At 39.7% G+C, this 21,831-nt stretch overlaps 1 protein-coding gene across 1 annotated transcript in view; it reads left to right on the top strand.

The window, feature by feature from the left end:
* Prkch (protein kinase C eta) overlaps positions 1-21,831 on the top strand; it is a 215,903-nt gene that overhangs the window by 101,573 nt on the left and 92,499 nt on the right. Inside the window, exons 3-7 of the mRNA XM_026385188.2 lie at positions 8,222-8,372; positions 10,609-10,643; positions 14,423-14,511; positions 16,033-16,162; positions 18,487-18,614. Coding sequence (XP_026240973.1) covers positions 8,222-8,372; positions 10,609-10,643; positions 14,423-14,511; positions 16,033-16,162; positions 18,487-18,614 — 533 coding nt within the window. The remainder of the gene's footprint in view (positions 1-8,221; positions 8,373-10,608; positions 10,644-14,422; positions 14,512-16,032; positions 16,163-18,486; positions 18,615-21,831) is intronic.

Genomic DNA, 21,831 nt, shown 5'->3' with positions numbered 1-21,831 from the left:
ATGATCTAACTTAAGCTTAGAGCTCAGAGTGCTGTTTTGAGATACATTCCCAATGAGATGACTGAGGATAATCACAAGGATGTATCCCCAAGTGGTCCAATCCAAATTTGATGGAATAGGAGCTCTTTTCCCATTATCCCGAAACCTTGTGGGGATGTTTCACTGAGGAATATTTAATTTTCCCTTTTTAAAAAGTGAAGGATGAAGAAGTGGCAGTTGGAAGTCTATTTATGGATGAAATCAGTCAAGGAAAATGAAATACTTGTAGAATCACAGCAAGTGGGTAGAAATTTTTAACATTTTTGCAAAAGGGAACTGTAGGATTTTTACAATGAATGATAGAGAATGGGAGGGAATTTCTGTCATTAAATTAAGTGTGCAGAAAAGAGATCATTATTGTAAAAATGTTCTGCTTAAATTTTATTCCACAAAGAGCTTCAAGAAACTTATAGAAAAAATATATATGGCAGTAGAATATAAATAAGAAATCAGGACCAGGGTAAGTATCAATGTGATAGTGTAGCAGATATGGATGCTTCACCCATATTTCCTCTCAGGCCATAAAACAAGGCTGTAAATGCTGGGGAATTAGTGCCCTACTTCCCCTACAGCCACCACCAGCTGATGGTGAGTGGGAGCTTGAGGGTAAAGATCTAGTTTCTTCCTCCCCTGATTTTATTCCACCAACTCCTTGAAATCCCTAAAGGGGTTGAGCATTGGTTATCCACACTGGAAACCTGTCCAGTGATATATTTTTGTGGGTTTCCTTTCCTTCTCTCTCTTACTTCTGTAACTTTTTGTTGCTTCTGGGAATTATTTCCCAAATAAATTGAAGCTAACTCTTGATATCTGTGGAGGATTGGTTCTAAGATCCCCCATGGATACCAACATCTATGGACACTCAATTCCTTATGTAAAATGGCATAGTGTTTGCATGAAACCGACACACCTCTTCCTGTGTGCTTTAAATAATTTCTATGTTACTTATAGTACCTAATACAATGCAAATGCTATATAAATAGCAGTCATGTTGTTTAGGGGATAATGACAACCAAAAAAGTCTGTGCATGTTCAGAACAGATGCTTTTTTTTTCTTTCAAATAGTTTAATCTGAGTTTTGTTTGAATCTATGGATGTAGAATCTACTAACTCAGAGTGCTCACTTTACTTGCAACTGAAGTTCTTGTCTCAAACTCTGCTCCTGGGGGAATCTAATGATGACAGGTGTAGATGGAATATAACAGGATGCTCAGTGAGAGAAGAAGGATTGATCTGAAGATGTATCTTAGGATTTTTGTCTGGATAACTCCAAGGACAGTGGTCTTATTATGAAGGAGGAAGAGTGGGTCAAGGATATGGGAAAAGGGGTCCAGCCCATCAAATATGAAGTTCTAGATAATTTGGGGAATTGTTGAAGGGATGCTGGGAAACTACTTAGTAATAAGTTTAGTAGCTAGAAGCCAGAGCTGGAGCTGTGAATTTAGGAGTTGTCAGTGTTAAGGCAATTGTTGGAATTTAAGAGAATATATGAGTCTCTGAAGAGATGAATGGATATCCAGAAAGACCTGGAGGATGGTGTGCAGAGAACCTCTGGAAAAATGCATGTTTAAAAATTGGGTAAAGCTGGGTGTGGTGGCACATACCTGTGATCCCAGCAGCTTAGGAGGCTGAGGCAGGAGGATTATAAGAGCCTCAACAAATTGGCAAGGTCCTAAGGCAACTCAGCAAGACCCTATCTCTAAATAACATATATAAAAAAAGAGCTGTCATTATAGCTCACTGGTGAAAAAAAAAAAAAAAAAAAGATTGTGTGGAAGGCAAGGGCCACTGGAGAAAAAGAAATTGTAGAGTGAGGGGAACCAGATGCTATGGCTAGAGCCCAGGCTCCTTTCTTCAAGATCTGATATGGGGAGAGTGGAGTTTGTACAGATCCCAGAGGTGAAGTCAGGGCCCTGTTCTCCTAGAAGAGTGGCAAGAGGCTTTTCCTATGGCTCCTGATGGAACTTTGGTGCCGTGCTGGCAGGGAAGGCTGCAGAGATGGGAGAACAGGCTCAACTGAGTCCTACCCCAGACAGTCAAGATGGTGACAAATCGTCTTCCTTCTCTCCTCTTGCCAATGGCAGCAGTCTCTCAGCTCACAACATGATAGGTGCATGTAGGTGGTGCTTCATCAGAAGCCAAAGCTTTGCAGAGCACCTCTTTATACCTTCTGTAGAGCTGGATCTCAGAATATGCAAGTCTAATCCTCTACCTGAATTTGGAAATTACTATGAGTCATATAGTTAAGCTCCTTCCAAAAAACATAGATGGTTCTCTGCTACTCAGTATCCTGGGGGTGGGGGGGTTGCTGCCATTTGTAAATCGTAAAACCTTCAATGCCACCCTGATTACTGGTGCCGGCTTGAAATCCTGGAACCTGGTCTCCATCCCAGTTTGCCAAGTTCTCCTTCCTCCTCTCTCCAACTGCTCATATCAGTCCCTTTATGAAGGTTTATGGAATCAACCAGAGGCCTAGATGTGTAATTCTGTGATTTCTTCTTCACACTACATCTAGTAAATGCTCCCATCGCTGGTGGGTGTGCTTGTCATAAAGACTCGTTTATTTTATGGGTTTGCTTGATACGTGTTCTGGTCTTTCTCTGTTTATATCATTGTCTCAAACAGGGATCACCCATGTTTACATTTATTTTTTCGCACATTCTTCATGACAACAGCTCTGTGATCAGATGGTGGGTTTATTCTGTGTGTTTGATCATGGTAAGCAGAATTCTCTTGCATTAACTCATAACCTTTCAGAGTTGTATTTTGGAGGCATAAATAAGCATAATACTTTCTGGTTCTTTCTGGACTAGTATCATTTCCTTAACTCTGTAATTTTCCTGTTTATTTTCCTCGCAGTTGTTCCCTCTCATGTGCAACAAATGATAAAACAATTATCTCAGGAAGAAGAAAAAAAGACATTTGATAGTGTTACTTGGTAGTGCAGTAATAATACTGAGTCTGGCGTCCCCAATTATATCATCGGCTGCCTGACCTCGCTGAACCTTCCCGTTAGTTTCTGTTTCCAGAAAATATATTACTTTCCAGGGATGGCAGGAGACCCAGAGAATCTAATTGCGAGTCATTGCACTAATAAAGGATGCAATGTAGTATGGCATTACCCAGAGAGCCCTGGGATAAATTCAAGAATGGAAGAGCCCCAGGCTGGTCATGGCCCTGGTTAGCTAGATGAATCTTGGATATGTCATTCCACTTCTCTAAGTATTGATTTCCTAGGTAGTCATTCTTCTTCCAGACAATTAGACACTAAATTAAAAATTCTTTCTTTTTCTAGAACTGCATGGCAATGTGAGGTAAGGGTTTTAACAACAATTGTAATAGGTAACAGTTAATACCTGGCAGATACTTTTCCAATTGTGATACATTTATTAACTCATGAGTCCGCCAAATGACCCTATGAAGGACATACTCTTCTTGTTCTACAGATGAGGAAACTGAAGCATAGGACATTGAGCAACTTGCCCAAGTCACCCAGATTATAAGGGAGAGAAGGAGGATTCACACTCGGGCATTGTATCCCAATGCCTCAGCCACTGCACTCTCCCACCCTGCCTGTGGTTAGAAAGGCTGTTGGTCTTTCTCTGTACAACTCTTTATAAAGACAAGCCACAGAGCAGACCAAACCACAGTGCTATTAGGCAAATTCAGCTTCACAGAGTTAAATTGTATTTTACATGGAATCAAAGTTATTTCCTTTATGCATTTTATATCAGTAATTCTGGAAATGAAATGCCAACCCACAAATTTTCTGTCTCTGATTTAATTTGCCTACTATGATTTGAAAATAAGGAACTATGATCCATGTTATTGTCCCACATCGGAATGTTTCAAATACTTATTTCTGCTTAAATTTGGATAATCAGAACAAAAGACTAACAAGGGTGAAGTATTTGCTGTTTATTGAGATTAAAACAGTGTTACAGGCATTTCAGAGATACGGTCATCTTTCGCAAAAACTCATATGGCTACACATTTTAGTCTAGTACTTTTGCATGTGAAAACTTACCCTGGGGTAGTTTGGTGACTCTAATCACTTGACCAATTCTAAAGTTCTCAAAACCAGTGTGTGGGATGACAAAGTTTTATGAAATAGAATTTTAGTTAAGAACAGTTAATCTTCACTATATTCTGTGGAGTTACTCTGCACCCCGTCAATGGGATGGCTTGTCATAACCAACTCCTGGAGAGACATGGGGCCGCAGGGCTGCTGACCTCTGGAGACTGGAATGTGAATTCCCCTGTTGGGACACAGCCAGCTTCCTATTTACTTAGAGACATGGGGCTCCTTTGGAGCCAAGCAGAAGTTGTGATGCAAGTTTTGGCTGCAAAGCATGTCAGGGTTGCCTGACGTGTTCAGTTAAAATGTGATCTGAAAGATTTCTCAAAGCCCTGGTTGGTTGAAGGCACACCAGGATTAAATATTCTTTTATAATCCTTTTAACTGAGTCCTCAGTAAACAGGAGGCCAGGGTAATGAGGAGGCGCCCTCTGCGTTCCGATAGTGAAGTGGGTGTCGGTCTGTAGCTGGGTGAACAGAGCATGGGGAGAGCTCTCTCTTCCTGCCCATGGTGTCAGTCAAGAAAACAGTGACAAGGGGAGCCAGTGGGGACTGTTTTTTTTTTTTTTTTTTTATGTGACTCAATGTCTTGCAAATTCCTAGGAGTGTGTGACTGTGTTCATGAGTGTGTGTGTGTTTGCTTTTTAAACACAATGAGGCACATGTGCAAAAAAAATGAAGAAGAAGAAAAAGTCAAGTTTAGAGACTGTGGCTATGTGGGGTGCGTGGGAGGCACCTAGGGCAGAGGTGAAGGAGAGAAAGGTGGCCTACAGGGTGGGGGATGGGGAAGGGGAAGGACTGAAGGGGCACTCCCAGGCTTTGTGGAACAGGTTAGAAGCATTTCACCTGGTTTAGGATTTGGAGATGGTGCTTGGTCCCTGAGGCAGAGAGGGTGAAGATCAGTCTGTCTTCGTTAAGTGGAAAACAAAGGAAGGGGAGAGTTTTCCAGGAAGGGCCAAAGGCAGGAGTGAAGGTGTCCAGATGTGAACAGCATGGTGGACAGCTACAAGAAGGTCTTTCTAAATCCTTATGGCTAGAAGGAATCAGCTGGAAAATTCACAGGTTGCGATTCTGCTGTGGCAATAGCTACTGAGGAAAAAAAAATAGGATTCAATTAATGAAATATTAAAAATGCAAGTGAGCTGACCTTTCAGCCAATCTTTATAGTATCTGTAAAGGATTAAATAAGTAAGTTCTTGGTAATTAGAGCCCCAGGGAGAATTTAATTTGCATCTAGGTATGACGAGTGTTTAGTAATTCAATACCAAACTTGCTTTGGTTAATATTAAAGCTGGGTCTCCCTCAGGCTGGTGATGAGTTAGGTTCGCTATGGGGAGATACCTAATGTTATCACTTGCTAACCAATGAGTATTAAAATCTGCTCACTTTGGGCTTACTAAATGAGTTCTGAAGGTGTCATAGAGGAGGCCAGCGTACTATGGTGACTTCTATGCTTTTGTGATTTTTGTCCAAAATTTTAGGAACCTGTCAGGAGTATTGATTATGACACTATCCTCATAGGGCTGAGGACAGGGATATAGTTTATGTTCTTAAGACAGACAGGAAACCTGAGAATGATAGCTTGCCACCGATTGCGCACACCCCAAACACAAAATGAGGCAGGTATAATTTTAACTATGCTAGAGCCTCTGAAGACATTGTTTCCTTAGCCAAATTTATTTGGCTGTTCCTGAATTTTATTCTCTGGAATTTTTAATGTAGACCCTACTTGTATATGTAAGAGAGACAGGATCTTGCTGTATTGTCCAGTCTGGCCTCAAACTAGTGTACTCAACCAGTCCTCCCATCTCAGCCTCCAGAATACTGAGGACTACAGGTGTGCCATTGTGCCCTGCTGATCCTGCTTTTTACTGGTAGAAGAATGTAGCATTTGACACCTGGATTGCATATACATTCCTGTTTACTGGTGTTTTTATAGAAACAAAAAGTTGATTGCTGAATGAAAGGAAATGTACTTTTAAAACTTTGACAGCTATATTGTCAAATTGGCCTCTAAAAATTATTCCTGAAATAGCTACAGTTTTTGTTTTTTTTTTTTTTTAAGGTGCCTGGTTTTGTGCTATGCACTTTGAATGTGTTACTTCGGTTGGCCCTTGGAAAAACTTCAGGAGAACAGCACCCCCCCCCCTTAGTTTGTAGGTGGGAATCCTGAGGTTTGGTAAGGAAAATAGCCACTGGGGCCCAGTCAGGACCGTCGTAGCCCAGTGATATTCCTACCAACCCTGGTCAAAACGGACACTTTAGCAATTCTTGTAATATTTGTTAATTTTAGAGGTAGCAGATGACTTGTTTTTTTTTAATAGGTATTTTTTAGTTGTAGATGAACACAATACCTTTATTTTATTTATTTATTTTTATGTGGTGCTGGGGATCAAACCCAGTGCCTCACCCAGTGCCTCGAACCCAAGTGCTCTACTGCTGAGCTCCAGCTCCAGCCTCAGCTCCTGGTTCTTAAGTGTCCATCTTGGCCGGGATTGGAGGTCTTGGCCTGTGTGTTGGCTATTGGTGTTTATGGTCTTATGAATTTTTCTTCATATTTTTTGCCCCATTTTTCCTGGATTGTTCACTGTTTTTCTTTTCTTTTTTTTTTTTTTAGATAGAGGAGGGAGAGAGAGAGAGAGAGAGAATTTTTAATATTTATTTTTTAGTTCTTGGCCGACACAACATCTTTGTTGGTATGTGGTGCTGAGGATTGAACCCGGGCCGCACGCAAGCCAGGCAAGCGCGCTACCGCTTGAGCCACATCCCCAGCCCCCTGTTCACTGTTTTTCTTAACGATTTCTACACATTATAAATAGTGACCTTTTCTCACATTTTGCCAATCCTTTTCCACCTACTTGATTCTTTCAGCTTTCTGCTTTTGGTCTTTTGCCCAAATGGAACTTTAAATTTCTTAAGTTGCAAATCTGTGAGTCTATAGGCTTTAGACTTTTTGTTATCCTTATCCCATTCTAGGAGTATAATATTTTTGTGTGTTTTTTTCATTTTCTATAATCTCCTCCCTAACTTGTATTTGAGATTATTTTAGAAATTGAGTACAAAGTCATAGCCAAAGAGGAAGAATAAGTTCTGGTGTTTTGTGGCGCAGGGGGTAATTATAATTAATGATGTTGTACCACATAATTCTAGATGGGTAGAGGAGAGGATTTTTTAATGCCCTCTTCACAAATAAATGGTAAATATTTGAAATGATGGATGACCTTGAGTGTCCTAAATTGATAAATTCAGTGTATAAATGTACTGAAATATTGCGCTTACCCTTTAAAGTTGTACAATTATGTCAATTAAAAAAAAGAAAAGAAATATATTTCTTCCAGACTTTAAATTTTATAAGCAAATTATTCTTACATGATTCTTAAATCTCCTTTTCTATATTATTGATTTACTTAAAAGTATTATCAAGGATGTAAGTTTTGTTTTATTAATCATAAGTTTCTGCCAACATTGGAAAAATTCTAGTATAACAATATAGAAGACATAATTTATTATCTTAATAAGATACACAGTTTCCAGACTCTTCAGATTAGAAGCCACTATTTTAAAATGTGAGATTAGAAAATTTTGGACTGTCCAAAATTCTATCAGTCCAGGGTAACAGAGGTGGTTCTGTACCAGCTGCTCTGGGACACAGCTCTCGTAGCCTGTGCCATGGGCAGTTCCCTTATTCAGTTTGTGAGGACACCAGAAGTAAAGGGGAAAAACAGTAAGAAACTGCTTCACCTGCCAGCCATTACACTCCAAAAATGGACATAAGGACCCAGACATCTAAGCCGAGTCTGGGAGGCCATGTTGCTGCCCACAGGGGAGCCTAGGATCCTTGGGAAACTCGTGGTCTGGGCTGGGGGATTGGCCCTGAATAGCCAGTTATCATCAGGCACTGGGATCTCACATAGGTCTAACCTCAAAATGGAAGGGTCCTCAGGTTTAAGAAAAGTTAGGTGTTTTTTCAAGATGTTTTGAATCTTGAAGGAACAACAAACTGGGAAAGTATTGGAACTGTGAGACTTTCTATTATATTAAGTTTTTCTTTCATATATTAATTTTTCTTTCATTTTCCTTTTTTTACCTTTATTTTAATATACAGCCACTCTCCAGAGAGACCGAATCTTCAAACATTTTACCAGAAAGCGCCAAAGGGCTATGCGAAGGCGGGTCCACCAGATCAACGGACACAAGTTTATGGCCACATACCTGAGGCAGCCCACCTACTGCTCTCACTGCAGAGAGTTCATCTGGTGAGAGATCCCCTGGCTTCCCCCTCCAAGACCCTCTCTCTATCAGAGGCTCCCTTTGGTTCTGTGTGATATCAGGAGAAAGCATGATTATTAAGAACTATTTTTAGGATCTGATTTTTGCCTCCTCTTCAATAAGTTGACTGAGTAATTTTGAACCCCATCATCCCCAAGAAAAAAAGAAAAGATCTCAATAATTTCTAGATCCAAGTTTTAGATACATTTATTTTTCCAATTATTTTAGTAAAAGTGCTAATGAACTGGTCAAAAGGCATAAATTAGAGAAATAAGCTAGTGGGTCAATACAGAGATAATCAATAAATTAGGTAATTAGCCTGGGAGAAAAAAAATCAATGGTATTGATCTTAAGATGGCATGGATCATGTGATGCTTTATGGGAATTAATTGTTGCAAGGAAACTAAATACCCAGTAGTCTTCAGCCTCATGGTATGTAGTGGAAGGTAATGGCCTGAAGTGATCCTATACTGTCATTTAACCCCAGGCTATTAGGGGTTAACATAATTCAAATAAATTCTAAAGATTCGAGGCAGTATCCTTCAATACATAAAACTATAACATAATATAAATTTAAGCAGTGGTTATCTTCAGTTAGAGACAGAATTAAGGATGTTTGCTGTATTTGGAAAGAGAATAAAGAAACACCCCCCACCTACCCCCACAACCATACCCACACGGGTGAATTTATATACACAGCATCTCAGTAGGAGAGAGAGGTCAGTAGTACATGAGAGGAGGTCTGTTAGTGATACAGACTTTAATAATTGTATTTAATGAAGGCAGAAACACTTAATTCAGAGTAATTTCTGAATATTGATCAATTATTTTACACTTGGATTTTGTGATTACTTTGGATTTCTTCCTTTTAGCAGTGAGAACCCAGGGTTACTTAGTGTTTCTGGCGTTTTAAATCAAGAATAGAGTTTGAGGTCCTAAATGGGCTATTGCTATAAAGCTTACAAACGGGTTGTAACATTTATAATCTTCAGAAAAAAATCATATTATGTTTTTCATTGAAAAAATTAGTATCTATGGCGTCTTTGAGCCACGTTCCCTTCTGAAGAGTCGGCCCTCTGTAGCTGGCCACAGTCCCACCCCCTCTTTCTGGGTTGCCCAGCTGCTATTTTATTTCATGTCACACCATTCTCTTCTCTCTTTTGTGTGACCTGCCTGGTCCCTTCGGCTTTGGTGGTGATGACCTCTGAACTCAACTAATGTTCATAATAGAAACTTACTTGATAATACCTCTGAATTTTTCCCCCAAGAGAACATTAACTCCTCAACCAGCCTTAAAACCTATGACAAATGCACACACTCACACACATTCTTTCTTACTTAAAATATTGGTTTATTTTGTGTCTGTGTGTGTGTGTGTGTGTGTGTGTGTGTGTTTAATAGTATGAACTCTGACATTGAATCTTATCACCAACTGGGTATGTGAACTTCAGTTATATAACCCACCACTGTCTCCTCATGTGCAAAACAGAGACAATGGTTTCATTTTATTTACATAATAAACTTTTGCATAGTACTTAAAGTTTAAGGCACTTTAAGCATTTTAACAACTTGTTCTATCTTTGTGATAAACCTGGGAAGTAGATACTGTTATCATTATTCCCCTGTATACATGGGAAAACTATGGCTCAACAGAGATAACAACTTGCTCTAAATCACAGCATCTGGCTTTGGAGCATGTGCTCTTAACCATCTTATTATGTGTGCTTACCTCCCATGGATTTCAGGAGGATTAAATGAGATAGTAGCCACTTGGCCCAGGGCCTGATAAGTTTTGTAAAACATGGTCTTTGTTAATGAGAATGAGGATATCATCATCATCACCCAGAGAATGTATCAGGGACAAATCCAAAGTCCGCAGGAAGGGCATATAGTAGCAGCACTTCTGCCCCCCTGTGGACTCCAGGGGTGATGTGGGCACAGGGAAGAGGGAACTGTGCTGGACTCACTGTGTCCTTCTGTATGTTTACTTCCTGTCTGTTCATCTTTCTGTGTATGTGAGGCAGTAAGGTGATGGAGGAGCTGTTTGGTGAGGCTCAGTTGGGGTGGGCTCAAAAAGCTCATTGTCTTTGCCTCTTCCCTGAAATTGTGTTTTCATAAAGAACTGGAGGATGAAACTTATTTTCTTTGAAGGACTGTAATTATAAGAGGTTATTGCTGAAATGTTTGACTAATGATGATTTCTTTCTCTATTTTTTTGAACAGGGGAGTATTTGGGAAACAGGGTTATCAATGCCAAGGTAAGAACACATTTTTTTTTAAAAAAATCATGTTTAATCTTGTTCCTATGTTAAAAAATGATTATGTTAAGAGAAAACAGGATACGTTCCATTAATATTGTGATGAATAACTACAGGTCAAAGGAGACCCCTGTATAGTTATAACTCCTTAGTTTTGGTTAGATCTTGGCTGCATTTTAGACAGTGTAGAGGGGATGTTTTTATTTCTAAAGCCAGAATACCCGGTTAAGTTTCATTGTTTAAAGTTTTGTCTGTGCAATAACAAGAAAGTACTAAAAAGTATTGCTGTTTTGTGAGTACAACCTTGAATGTCTAAGATAAAGTTTTGTTTTTCACATTCAATTGTCACTAGGGTTGAGAAGTAGTACAATACTGTCTTCATTTAGTCTGCTTAGGGAATAGAAAGCTATTATCCAATTTTTAAAAAAATTTTCTGATTTAAAAACAATAAGAGAAATGTTCAAAATTAAACTATTAATGATCTTGTGTTACAGTAAATTTATTTTGATTTTCACAATTCTAAGATAAAACCCATTTGCTAGTGTTCCAGTTGAGGTGGGATGAAATGAAAGACCCTGTTCTCAAGTGGTCTAGCTGGGTGGGATCAGCCTTGGCCTATGCTTGGGTCTCCCTTACCATTGGCTTCTTTATCACCCCATGGTTCACATCTATAGCACTCGTTCTTTTGATTTTCACTGTGCAGATGATTGACAAACTAACACTACATATCCTACAGTGGTTGTCTATGTGTGAATGAGAAAATCTCACCTTCTCTTCTGCAGGTGAATTAAAACATTATTTTCCTTAGAAAAACTGAGTAAGATGTAGTGGATCTAACTTTGATTTTGATATTATGAAAAATTCCATTGACTTTTCAAAGTTAAAGAAAACTGAATAGGTAATCAATACAACAGTAATAATTGACTTAGATGCTATCATTTCAGTCCTCAATGAGAAGGTAGTCCACAAACCAGGTTAGTACCATTCTTTTGCCTGGCCTCCCCAGCACAGGATGTATAGTGATACTCATCTCACACATACCAAGATCAGTTGAGCAACTCTGAATAGACAAGACTGTAGTTTTGAGTGTAAAAGATGTGATTTAGAATATCTGTCTTGTTACTTTATTTTCTTTTGGGGTTTATAGTGCAAGGATATTTGGTCGCTATTTTCAGTGGGTCACCTGCTAGGAAAGAATATTAGTCAGGAGACATGAGGAGGGATAGTTCTTTGTTCACATCTTCCTAAGGTATATAAGACCAAGTGCTTGGTTGGAGAAAGGTGTACCATGCTAACACCCCTCAGAAGCAAAGCAGACTTTAGAGCAAGGAAAATTATTGGGGATAATGATATGTAATAATAATGGAGTCAGTTCTCCAAAAAGATACAACAGTGCTTAACATCTACATACTGTTATACACATATATGTAACATATAGGCCTCAAAATATATGAGATTAAAAACTGATAGAAACCAGGCCCAGTGGTGCATGCCTGTAATCCCAGTGCCTTGGAGTCTGAGGCAGGAGGATTGCAAATACAAAGCCAACCTCAGCAACTTGGTGAGGTACTGAGCAACTCAGTGAGACTGTCTTTAGATAATTTTTTTTTAAAAGGAGATGGGGATGTGGCTCAGTGGTTAAGCACCCCTAGGTTTAATCCCTGGTCCCAAACAAAACAAAACAAAAACCCTGATAGAACTACAAGGAGAAATAGATAAGTTCACTATTGCAGTTGGAGTCTTTGGCCTCTTAGTAATTAAAAGTCTGAGCAGGCATAAAATGAGTAGGGATGTATTTAACCTAAGCAACCCTGTCACAACTTTGTCCAATGGATATGTAATGAAATATGCCATCTAACAATAGCAGATGACACATTCTTCTCAAGCCCTGAGGAACATCCACCAACAGAGACCACATTCTAGGCTATAAAAATGTAAAAGAATAGAAAGCATATAAAGCATCTTCTCAGAGCACAAAGAAATTAAACTAGAAATCAATACCAGAAAGATAGTTGGGCAACCTCCAACTATTTGGAGATTAAACCACACATTCTAAGTAACATGCATGTGTCAAAGAAAACTCAGGAGAACATAAAAAAGTGCCTTGAATCAAGTGAAAATGGAATATATTGGGATGCAGCAAAAGCAGCACTCAGATGAACATTTATAGCAATAAGTGCATATTTTAGAAAAGAAGAAAGATTAAAGGTAATAGTCTGAATTTCCACCTTAGGAAACTAGAGGGAGAAGACAAATTTAAGCCTAAGTTGAACAGAAGAAAAGAAATAATAAAATCAGAGCAGAAATCAGGGGAGTTGGAAGCAGAAGAACAATCGAGAAATACTATGAAACCAAAAGCTGGTTCTTTGAAAAGATCAATAAAATTGATAAATCTTTTGCCAGGCTGACCAAGGACAACAAAACACACACACACAAGCCTCAAAAACCAAGTTCTTTCTTTGTGAAAGGCGGGGTTGAGATCCCCTGTAGAAAAAGACCAGCTCTCTGAGCACTTTCAACGTGGCAGTCCTCAGAATTCAACCTGGTGAAAGCTAGATGTGTGTTCAGGCCCAGTGCTGTTTGCTGACATGTCACCTGTCTTTGTGTGATTAATCCTAAAACGTTCCACATGTCTTGAGGGATCTTAAAGAGATGTATATTTTTTATACTGCTTCAACACGTGTGTTTATCCTTTAATGACAAGCTCAATTCCATCTGCACTATGTCAGTTATCTGGATGAAAATGAGGAAAAAATATTACTCAGAAAGTTCTAAATATTCAGGCAATTGATTGAGACATTCAGCAAACGTTTAGTGGATGCCTGCTCGGCCCAAGGCATCATGCTGGGAATTCTAGGCATGGTGAGGCTGCATGTGGAAGGCTTGATGTGAGGGGTCAGGCTAAGGGCTGTAGAAGATCAGAGGAGGGAGAGATGGTTTCAGTGTAGAAGGGGACCAGGCATAGGCTATTTTCATGGAAGAGGTGTGTCTGTCTGTTTATCTATTTTTGATATCAGGGATCAAACCCAGGGGTACTCAACCTCTGAGCCACATCCCCAGTCCTTTTTATTTTTTATTTTGAGACAGGGTCTTGGTAAGTTGCTTAGGGTCTTGCTAAATTGCTGGGACTGGCTTTGAACTTGCGATCCTCCTTCCTGAGCCTCCTGAGCTGCTGGGGTGACAGGTGTGTGCCACCATGCATGGCAGAAGAGGTTTTTTTCCTTTTATTAGTTGTACTACCTTATAAACTTAAGATTTAGTTAGTTGATAGGCAAATAGAATAGTCTAGAGATGGTGAAGGACATAGGTAGTGTTTAGAAAAGGGGGAAGATGTATTCTAAAAAATATTAACTAACTTTGTTTTTATTGGAACAAATGATTCCATAGAAGAAAGGGTAGCAGGTAGACTGGGGTAACTTCTAGAGGGTCTGAAACCTGGCTAGAAATTTTGAGCACTGTTGATTGGCCATGAGATGCCAATGGAAATTTTAAATCCTGGGGCAGAGTTATACTGTGGGAAGAGTCCTCTGGAGGGAGAAGTGAGATGGGATAAAGTCAGGGAGGAGGAAATAAGCTCAGGACTTGAAGAAAGATAATTTGAGCATGGGCGAAGATCTCTGTTAAGATATGGTGAAAGAGACAGGAGCATGGGAGTGCTGGCTGCCACCATGGGGGGCAGATGTCCAAGTTGAGTCTGGTGCAGCCTTCGTTGACTCTGCTGCAACTGGCGGGACTGTGAGCATCTGATAAATGTGTAATTGCTGGATTTAATTTCCTAGTGTGCACCTGTGTCGTCCATAAACGCTGCCATCATCTAATTGTTACAGCCTGTACTTGCCAAAACAATATCAACAAAGTGGATTCAAAGGTAAGAGGTTATTAGTTTGCTGATTAAGCACCTATGGGGTGTGTGTGTGTGTGTGTGTGTGTGTGTGTGTGTGTGTGTGTACACACATGCATGCATGTTCTCTCTCCCTTCTTCCCTCCCTCCTTCTGCATGTCTTTTTCTCCCCTCCCCAACTTCCCTCCCACAATCTGTGAGCCCAGGATGGTATTAGAATTGAAATTTCTTTCCTTTTTAAAAATGTTATTACATTTTGTATTTCTGTTCTTGTGTTGCATGGCCTTGCCTTCTGAGGGGCTCATTAGTGGTCAGCTGGGCAGAAGCTCTATGGATCCATTTTACTAATGTGGAGACAGCTGTAGGGCTGACCACCCAGATTGGCATGCCCAATCTAGCCTTTATTAGTGATCTTCTCTGTGAGCTCAGGATGGCCCATAACCTCTCTGTGTTGCAGTCAGAAAACAGGATCAATATTCCCCTTATGCTTATTTTGTAGGGGTTTAAATGAAATAGAATTGACAAGTATATTGTTAATTGTGCATTCTGCTTCCTAAGAGATTGTTGGCCTCCTCCAGCCTCTTAAGAAATTTCAGGAAGGATATATACCTGTATGTAAAAACAGGGACTTCATTTCTGCCCCTCATATTGCATTTGGCTAGAATAGGCACACATTTCAAATTCTGGAGGGAAAAGCAATGTCATCGCTGACACTTAGCAGTGGATTTGCAGATGCTTTGGAAAATCTGACTCTGGGACGCAGTGGTTGTTTAATGTACACATTCAGGATTGCTAAGGAGTTCATACAGGGAGGTGTGAACCACAGCTTTTATGAGAAAGAGGGCTGAAAAGACTCAATAGGAATAATAATTGCTCTCCTCCTTGTCATTTTCGGACCTGTCATTATTGCTTCAAATTACAATGTAGGCCATAGAGCATACAGCTAGTGTAATTATTTGCCAGAAACAGTATGTGAGATTAAACCAGGAACTTTGAGCTCTGCTTATTAGAATGCAAATGCCAGACAAAGGCTGGAAGGGCTGAATAATGTGGCCACTTTAATGTCGCTTTGGAATGACGCCCTTCTGTGATTCCATGTCTTCTGAGTGCCTTCTTTTTGTTCCCCCTTGTGACACAACATCTAAAACTTATAGTGATAACAAATTATATAGGGTATAAAAGACCCATTTAATCTTGAAGTCAAAACCTTCTAGGAAATAGGATTGGGTGTTGAGGGGATTGGCAGGGAGAGAGCTGTGGCTTGAACATAAAAGACAAAATGAAAATCTTGATTTCTATTTATCTCTACAAATGGTGGATGTTCTAATATACACCTCACATATCTGTCATGTCTTGTTCATTAGAAAATGTACTAAGTATGGTTAATGAGACCTGAGTAATTAATGGGAGCTGAGTATAGTAAAATAATATACCCAGCTCAAATGTCATTGTAACACTTTGCATTTGGTAGGCTCCTGTTATCCTTTTTATAAAAGAGTTGATATTGAAATTTTAATTCTTGTCCTCTCGGGATTTTTTCCCCTCCAGATTGCTGAACAGAGGTTTGGAATCAACATCCCACACAAATTCAGCATCCACAACTACAAAGTGCCAACGTTTTGTGATCACTGTGGCTCCCTGCTCTGGGGCATAATGCGACAAGGACTTCAGTGTAAAAGTGAGATGTTGAGGTTCTGGGTACCCACTTCTTCATGGGAACATCATCCTACTAGATTTCCTAGTTCTGTAGGCTCAGTATCTGTCCTAGGACTGAGAGTTTTAGATATGTTGTATGTTAGCATCTTAGTAGTTTTATATTATGTGCCCCTTGTCAAGCATGTGAAAAGAACTATATCCGATCCCTAAATTAACATAGAACATTAAGCCAAATGTTAAATTCAATGATCTAGCTGCCTGTCATCTAATTGTTGTTGAGTGCAGATAAGGCATTATGTTTTTAAATAGGTATTTGAAAGAAGAAAAATGGGATGTTGGTTAGAGGTGGAAGATGGTAGGAGGTGAGAGGTGAGATGGCCAAGAGAGAAGATTTCATTATGAGTAAGAACTGGTGGGAGAGTAGGTCTGATGCCCTCACCAGAAATAAGAGGAATGGAGTTGTCAAAGCCTAGCAGGAGCTGCCCTAGGTCTTCTGCAAGAGTTCTTTAAAGGAGGTTGGAGAGTAGGTGGAATAGAGAACACTGAAGCTTTGGTTGTGGGCTTGCATCTTACCAACTGGGCTCAGCACCTTTTGGAGCTTTTGCCCTTGCAAAGGCTCTATGGCATTGAGGGCTGACCCTTGTCCTATAATGAATTAGCCTTGAGTCATCTCCCATTGAGACATAATGTTCTGTTGTGGGTTGCACCTGAAGCCTCATTAGATGCCTCCTGAGTCTCTGGGCCAGGGGAGCAATGGAGGAGGTAGAATTGGTGTGTGTGTGTGTGTCTGTCTAACCAACTTCTATTTACTGCCTAGACTTACCAAACCTGCTTCTGTAGACAAAAGGATCAATCACATGTCATTTAAAAGAGCAAATTCTTCTACCTTTTTAGAACACCGTTTAATAATCATTTTTTTTTTTTTTTTTTTTTGCAAAACCAAAATAACAGCTTGCTCATGTATAATTTTTAGAGTTTGGGGTTTTGTTGCTGCTTGACCTCAGCTTGATGGTCTCACCTAGGTGTGAGTGTCCAACCCGCCAGTCACTGTCTGCTTTCCTGGGTTGTTGCTTGTGTGCAGAGCCATGCAGGGCTTCATCTGCATTGCTTTTGTACCTGGTGGCCTGAGGGCCTCAAGCTTGCAGTGCTCTAGCTCCTGTAATGTTTGTTTTCATCGTCCTGAGGTGGCTTTGAAAGGCCACTTGTACGCCTTTGTGTCTGCTCTAGTCTTCCTGAGAGAGGTGAGTTTTCCATGAAGCTATGAAGGTTAAATTTAAGATTCCCTCTCTACTTCATTTAGCATGGTTTTTCTTAGGGCTTCCTAAATTGCAACAATTCAAGTCCCATAAAACCTGGGTTTGTGCATGCTCCCAAAGAAGGGCTGACTCCATAAAACAGAAATTGGTTGCATGTAGCTTCAGTTCTACTTCCCATCAGCAGGGCCCATGTCAAGAATCTCTCTGAGCGGCTGGGGCTGTAGTTCAGGGGTAGAGCACTTGCTTAGCATGTTTGAGGCACTGGGTTCCATCCTCAGCACCACATAAAAATAAATAAATAAAATAAAGGTATCGTGCCCATCTAAAACTAAAAAATTAAGAAAAAGAGTCTGTCTGAGAATTTATTTCTCCTGATTGAACCTCAGAGCCTTCAATGTCCCAAGTCAGCTTCCTGAGCACAAGGAAAAGCTCACTTTGCTTGTTTCTTCCACCTGCCATTTACCCTGGTCTTCAAACGTTTGCAAAATTGCCTTTTTCTTCTGCCATAAAACAGTTAGAACTACAGGCTGCAAACTCTCAGAACCACAGCCCCACAGGATGTGTGGCTGAGCTCTGAGAGCTGCCCACCCACAACAATACTCAGAAAACTTGACGTCACGGCTGGCTCTTCTCTCAGAAACACCATTTCCATCCTGTTTGAACAGTGGTCTCTATTGTGGCATTTAGACTTCTGCCTTTCATTTCACTGTTGAGAGAGAGAAGGAAAAGAGTAGTCAGTGGACATCCTTCTTTTTATTTGTGAGCTGTCTTCATATTGGATCACGAAGGGAAGTCAGAAATGACTGTTACTTGTAATTTAGATGAATATGTTTCATCAAGTCACGATAGAATTAAAATATATTTGAAATCTTTTCTTCTTTCGAAGACCAGGATTTCTGCTTCTGCACGAAACAGAAATAGATAAAAATGTCAGGAATTTTTACAAGTGTGAGTTTAATTTTATGAGATGACAGTGTTCGTCTTGCATAATTCCTTTGTCCTCATCATTCAGGTTGTAAAGTTTCTCTGTTAAAGCACATGTTAACCTGGCTCTTTTCTGACTGTGTGTTTTATTTTCCTCTCCCTCCAGTATGCAAAATGAATGTACATATTCGATGTCAAGCAAATGTGGCCCCTAACTGTGGGGTAAATGCGGTGGAGCTTGCCAAGACCCTGGCAGGGATGGGTCTCCAGCCTGGAAATATCTCTCCAACCTCGGTGAGACTTTGCTTCTTTTCATGTATTGCAATTTAAAAGTTGTTAGATGTGGTGACCCCCACCATCAAAGTTTCTATTCTCAGCAGATACATTAAACAGAGGTTTTGCATTTTTAAAAAAGCATTTTGTTCTACAAATAAGAGCTTATGTATAGTTATGCTACTAGAAATAACAACCACGCAGAGATACCAGGAGGTAGCAGAAAGATTTTTGTTTTCTTTCTTTCTTTTTTTTATTAGTTGCTCAAGACGATACAATGATCTTGACATATCATACATTTGATTCAAATGGGGTATGAATTCTCATTTTTCCACGTGTACAGATTGCAGGATCACATTGGTTATACAGCCACAAAGCAGGGAAGGGGGGGGGGAGAGAGAGGGGGGGGAGGGAGGGAGGGAGGGAGAGAGAGAAAGAAAGAAAGAAAGAAAGAAAGAAAGAAAGAAAGAAAGAAAGAAAGAAAGAAAGAAAGAAAAGAATCATCTTACTGTCTGTATGGTCAAGTGAAAAGCTTAGAACTCAGCAGCCTTGGTTATGCCCTTGTCTAGGGACTGGGCAGGAGAGTTGATCAGTAGCCACCAGCCTCAACTTCCTCCTCTCTGAAGGGGTTGAACTTGAAAATCTCTGTGGTTCTCCACTGCCCTGAAGTCTAATAGCTCTGCAATTTTTGTTTATGGACTGTGAATTTATCTCTTGCATTCAGCAACTGACAGGAGTTCCTTCCTCTGGGCTCTGTGGAGTGGGTGGAGTTGGTCAGTGGCCCTGGATGTGTTTTGTCATGCAGGCTCCCTGGGTGACCTCTGTCGGCTAGAGCCTTGGCTGCTTCCCAGGCACATTCTTATTGCTGCCTTCCTGGCCAGCGTCTGCAGAGAAATAGCCATGGCTGTATGGCTGTGAGATCTGTAAGGTGTAGCCTTATACATGGTTCTGGAAAATTCTAAATCAAACTATTGCCTAATCTCTGGGTATGTGGGAAGGGAAGTGCAATCACTGTGAAGTTCTTAGTAACTTATAAAATGTCAACACTAACCAGCTCATTTCCTTTTTAAGTGAAAGGCTTCTGTCTAGTAGACAAGGGATTGACAAGGTGTTTCTTGATTTGACGAAAGTTACCAGAAAATTCCAAGTCCATCTGTCTTATGGGGAGAGGCATATAGGATGTTAAACCAGTGAGAGGGATTTCTAGTGCATAAGACAGCTGTTCCTAAAGAGAGGACATTGAGGATTTCAGCCTGAGCCAGGGGCTTCTAAAGCACAGAGGGAATGACATAGGCCAAATGATACAAACTCTAAACGTGGATAGTATCCCTTCTTGTTTGAACCAAGTATCTTTAATGTTATGCTAGTTAATGTTATGCTAGGAAAATCAGGATTACTTGCTATATGACTTTACAACATTAAAAGGAGAACTTTAAGTCTAAAAAAAGAGAAGAATGTGTTTTTTTTTTTTTTAAAAAAAAGATTGAGAAACACAGCCTTGGAGTTTTCTAGCTGTTGCACACCCAACAGGGCAAAGTATATAAGTGAAGGAAGTGAAATTTAAGCTGGTACCACTTTTCTATCTTTGAAAAAACTGTAATGAGAGATTTAAAGGAGGAACTGTTAAAACCACTGAATTTTTAAGATACCCATTTTGTGTCTGCAATCACTATTTTATGGGGTTGAATAAAACCCTTGAAGTTTCAGGCAGCTGAACAGTAGTTTATTGGCATCAATAGTTAGAAGCTGCCCCAGATAAGCTTTTTGTAGCTAAATAGGTCAAAATCTTCAGGGTGTTAGATTTTGATCTGTTATCTTGTGGTAGATTGCCTTATAAATGTCCCAAAGTGGGCAATTGCAAAAGTCACCTGCCTTTGGGTAGCTCCTCTCTGTGAAGGGGCATCAAGGATCCAGGAGCTGACCAAGGTGACCACATTTACTGCTGGTGCAGGGCGGTGAAACTGAAGCTGGTGGATACGTAAATTGGCCCATCTTTGTAGAGTGCAAGTTGGCTATGTATCAGAAGTCTTCCAAGTTCATACTTTGGCCTAAAAGATTTCATTTCCAAAAAGTTACTTGAAAAAAATAGATAATGGTAATGACGGCATGGCTGAAGTGTATTGACTTACAGGCACCAATCTGTGCTACATGTTCATTTGTTTCTCACGATAACTTATATGGCAGATGCTATAACTGAAATTTTGTCAGAAGAGGAAACTGAGGCTGGGTAAGGTAACTGGCTCAAGGTCACAGGTTAGGTTGCAGAGCAGTTACTTGAACCCAGGCAGCTTCCTTCAGAGCCTGAACTCATTAACCACCCTATTTTGAAGATTTGCATATAAGTATGTTCACTATGGTATGAGTGCATGTATTATGTACACTGTGGTTTAAAAAATGGAAGATGGCCTGTATTTTCAATAATAAGGAAATTACTAAATAAATAATGATATGTCCATAAAATGAATTATTGAACAGCCATTAAATGCTCATGTCCTAAGGATGGGGATATAACTTAGTGGCAGAGCACTTTGCTAGTAGGTATGAGATCCTGGGTTCCATCCTTAGCACCACAATAAATAAATAAGTAAATAAGTAAATAAATAAATAAATAACTTCCATATTCTGAAAGGATCCTTAAAGATATGTAAAATACACATCACCAATTTTTAAAGAAAAAAATGTGTTATAAAACATAATTATGTTTTTAAAAATTTACTAAAGTATGAAAATATGCATGTCTCTTTGTTTTTAAATTGAATATGTTTTGAGAAGTGGCTGATGAAATTTTAGGTATTTAAAATTTTATCCTTTGGACCTTTTATAATTCTTCCAATTTTCACATTGAATTTTCACTTCTCTCATATAATTTAAAATTCTGTATTAAAAACTTGGCATCACGGCTGGGACTCAGTGGTAGAGCGATTGCCTAGCATGTGTGAGGCACTGGGTTAGATTCTCAGCACCGTATATAAACAAATAGAATAAATGGAATAAAGGTCCATCAACAACTAAAAAGTAGTAAAAAAATAAATCAAAAAAACTTTGCAGGAACTTGATCCTCTGCACCAACATGAAAACCGCTCTTTGCATGAAGTGGACACTAGGTGGCGCTCCTAGACTCCAACAGCCCTATGAAAAGCCACAGCAAAGAACACAGAGGGACCAGCCTAAGGCATCCATCCATGTTTCCATACATTCCATTTGAGCTGCAAATTCCTGGCTTAGATATATTTTATGA

This window comes from Urocitellus parryii, chromosome 6 (genome assembly GCF_045843805.1).
Source record: "Urocitellus parryii isolate mUroPar1 chromosome 6, mUroPar1.hap1, whole genome shotgun sequence".
NCBI lineage: Eukaryota > Metazoa > Chordata > Mammalia > Rodentia > Sciuridae > Urocitellus > Urocitellus parryii.
This window is presented reverse-complemented; position numbering and strand designations above follow the sequence as displayed.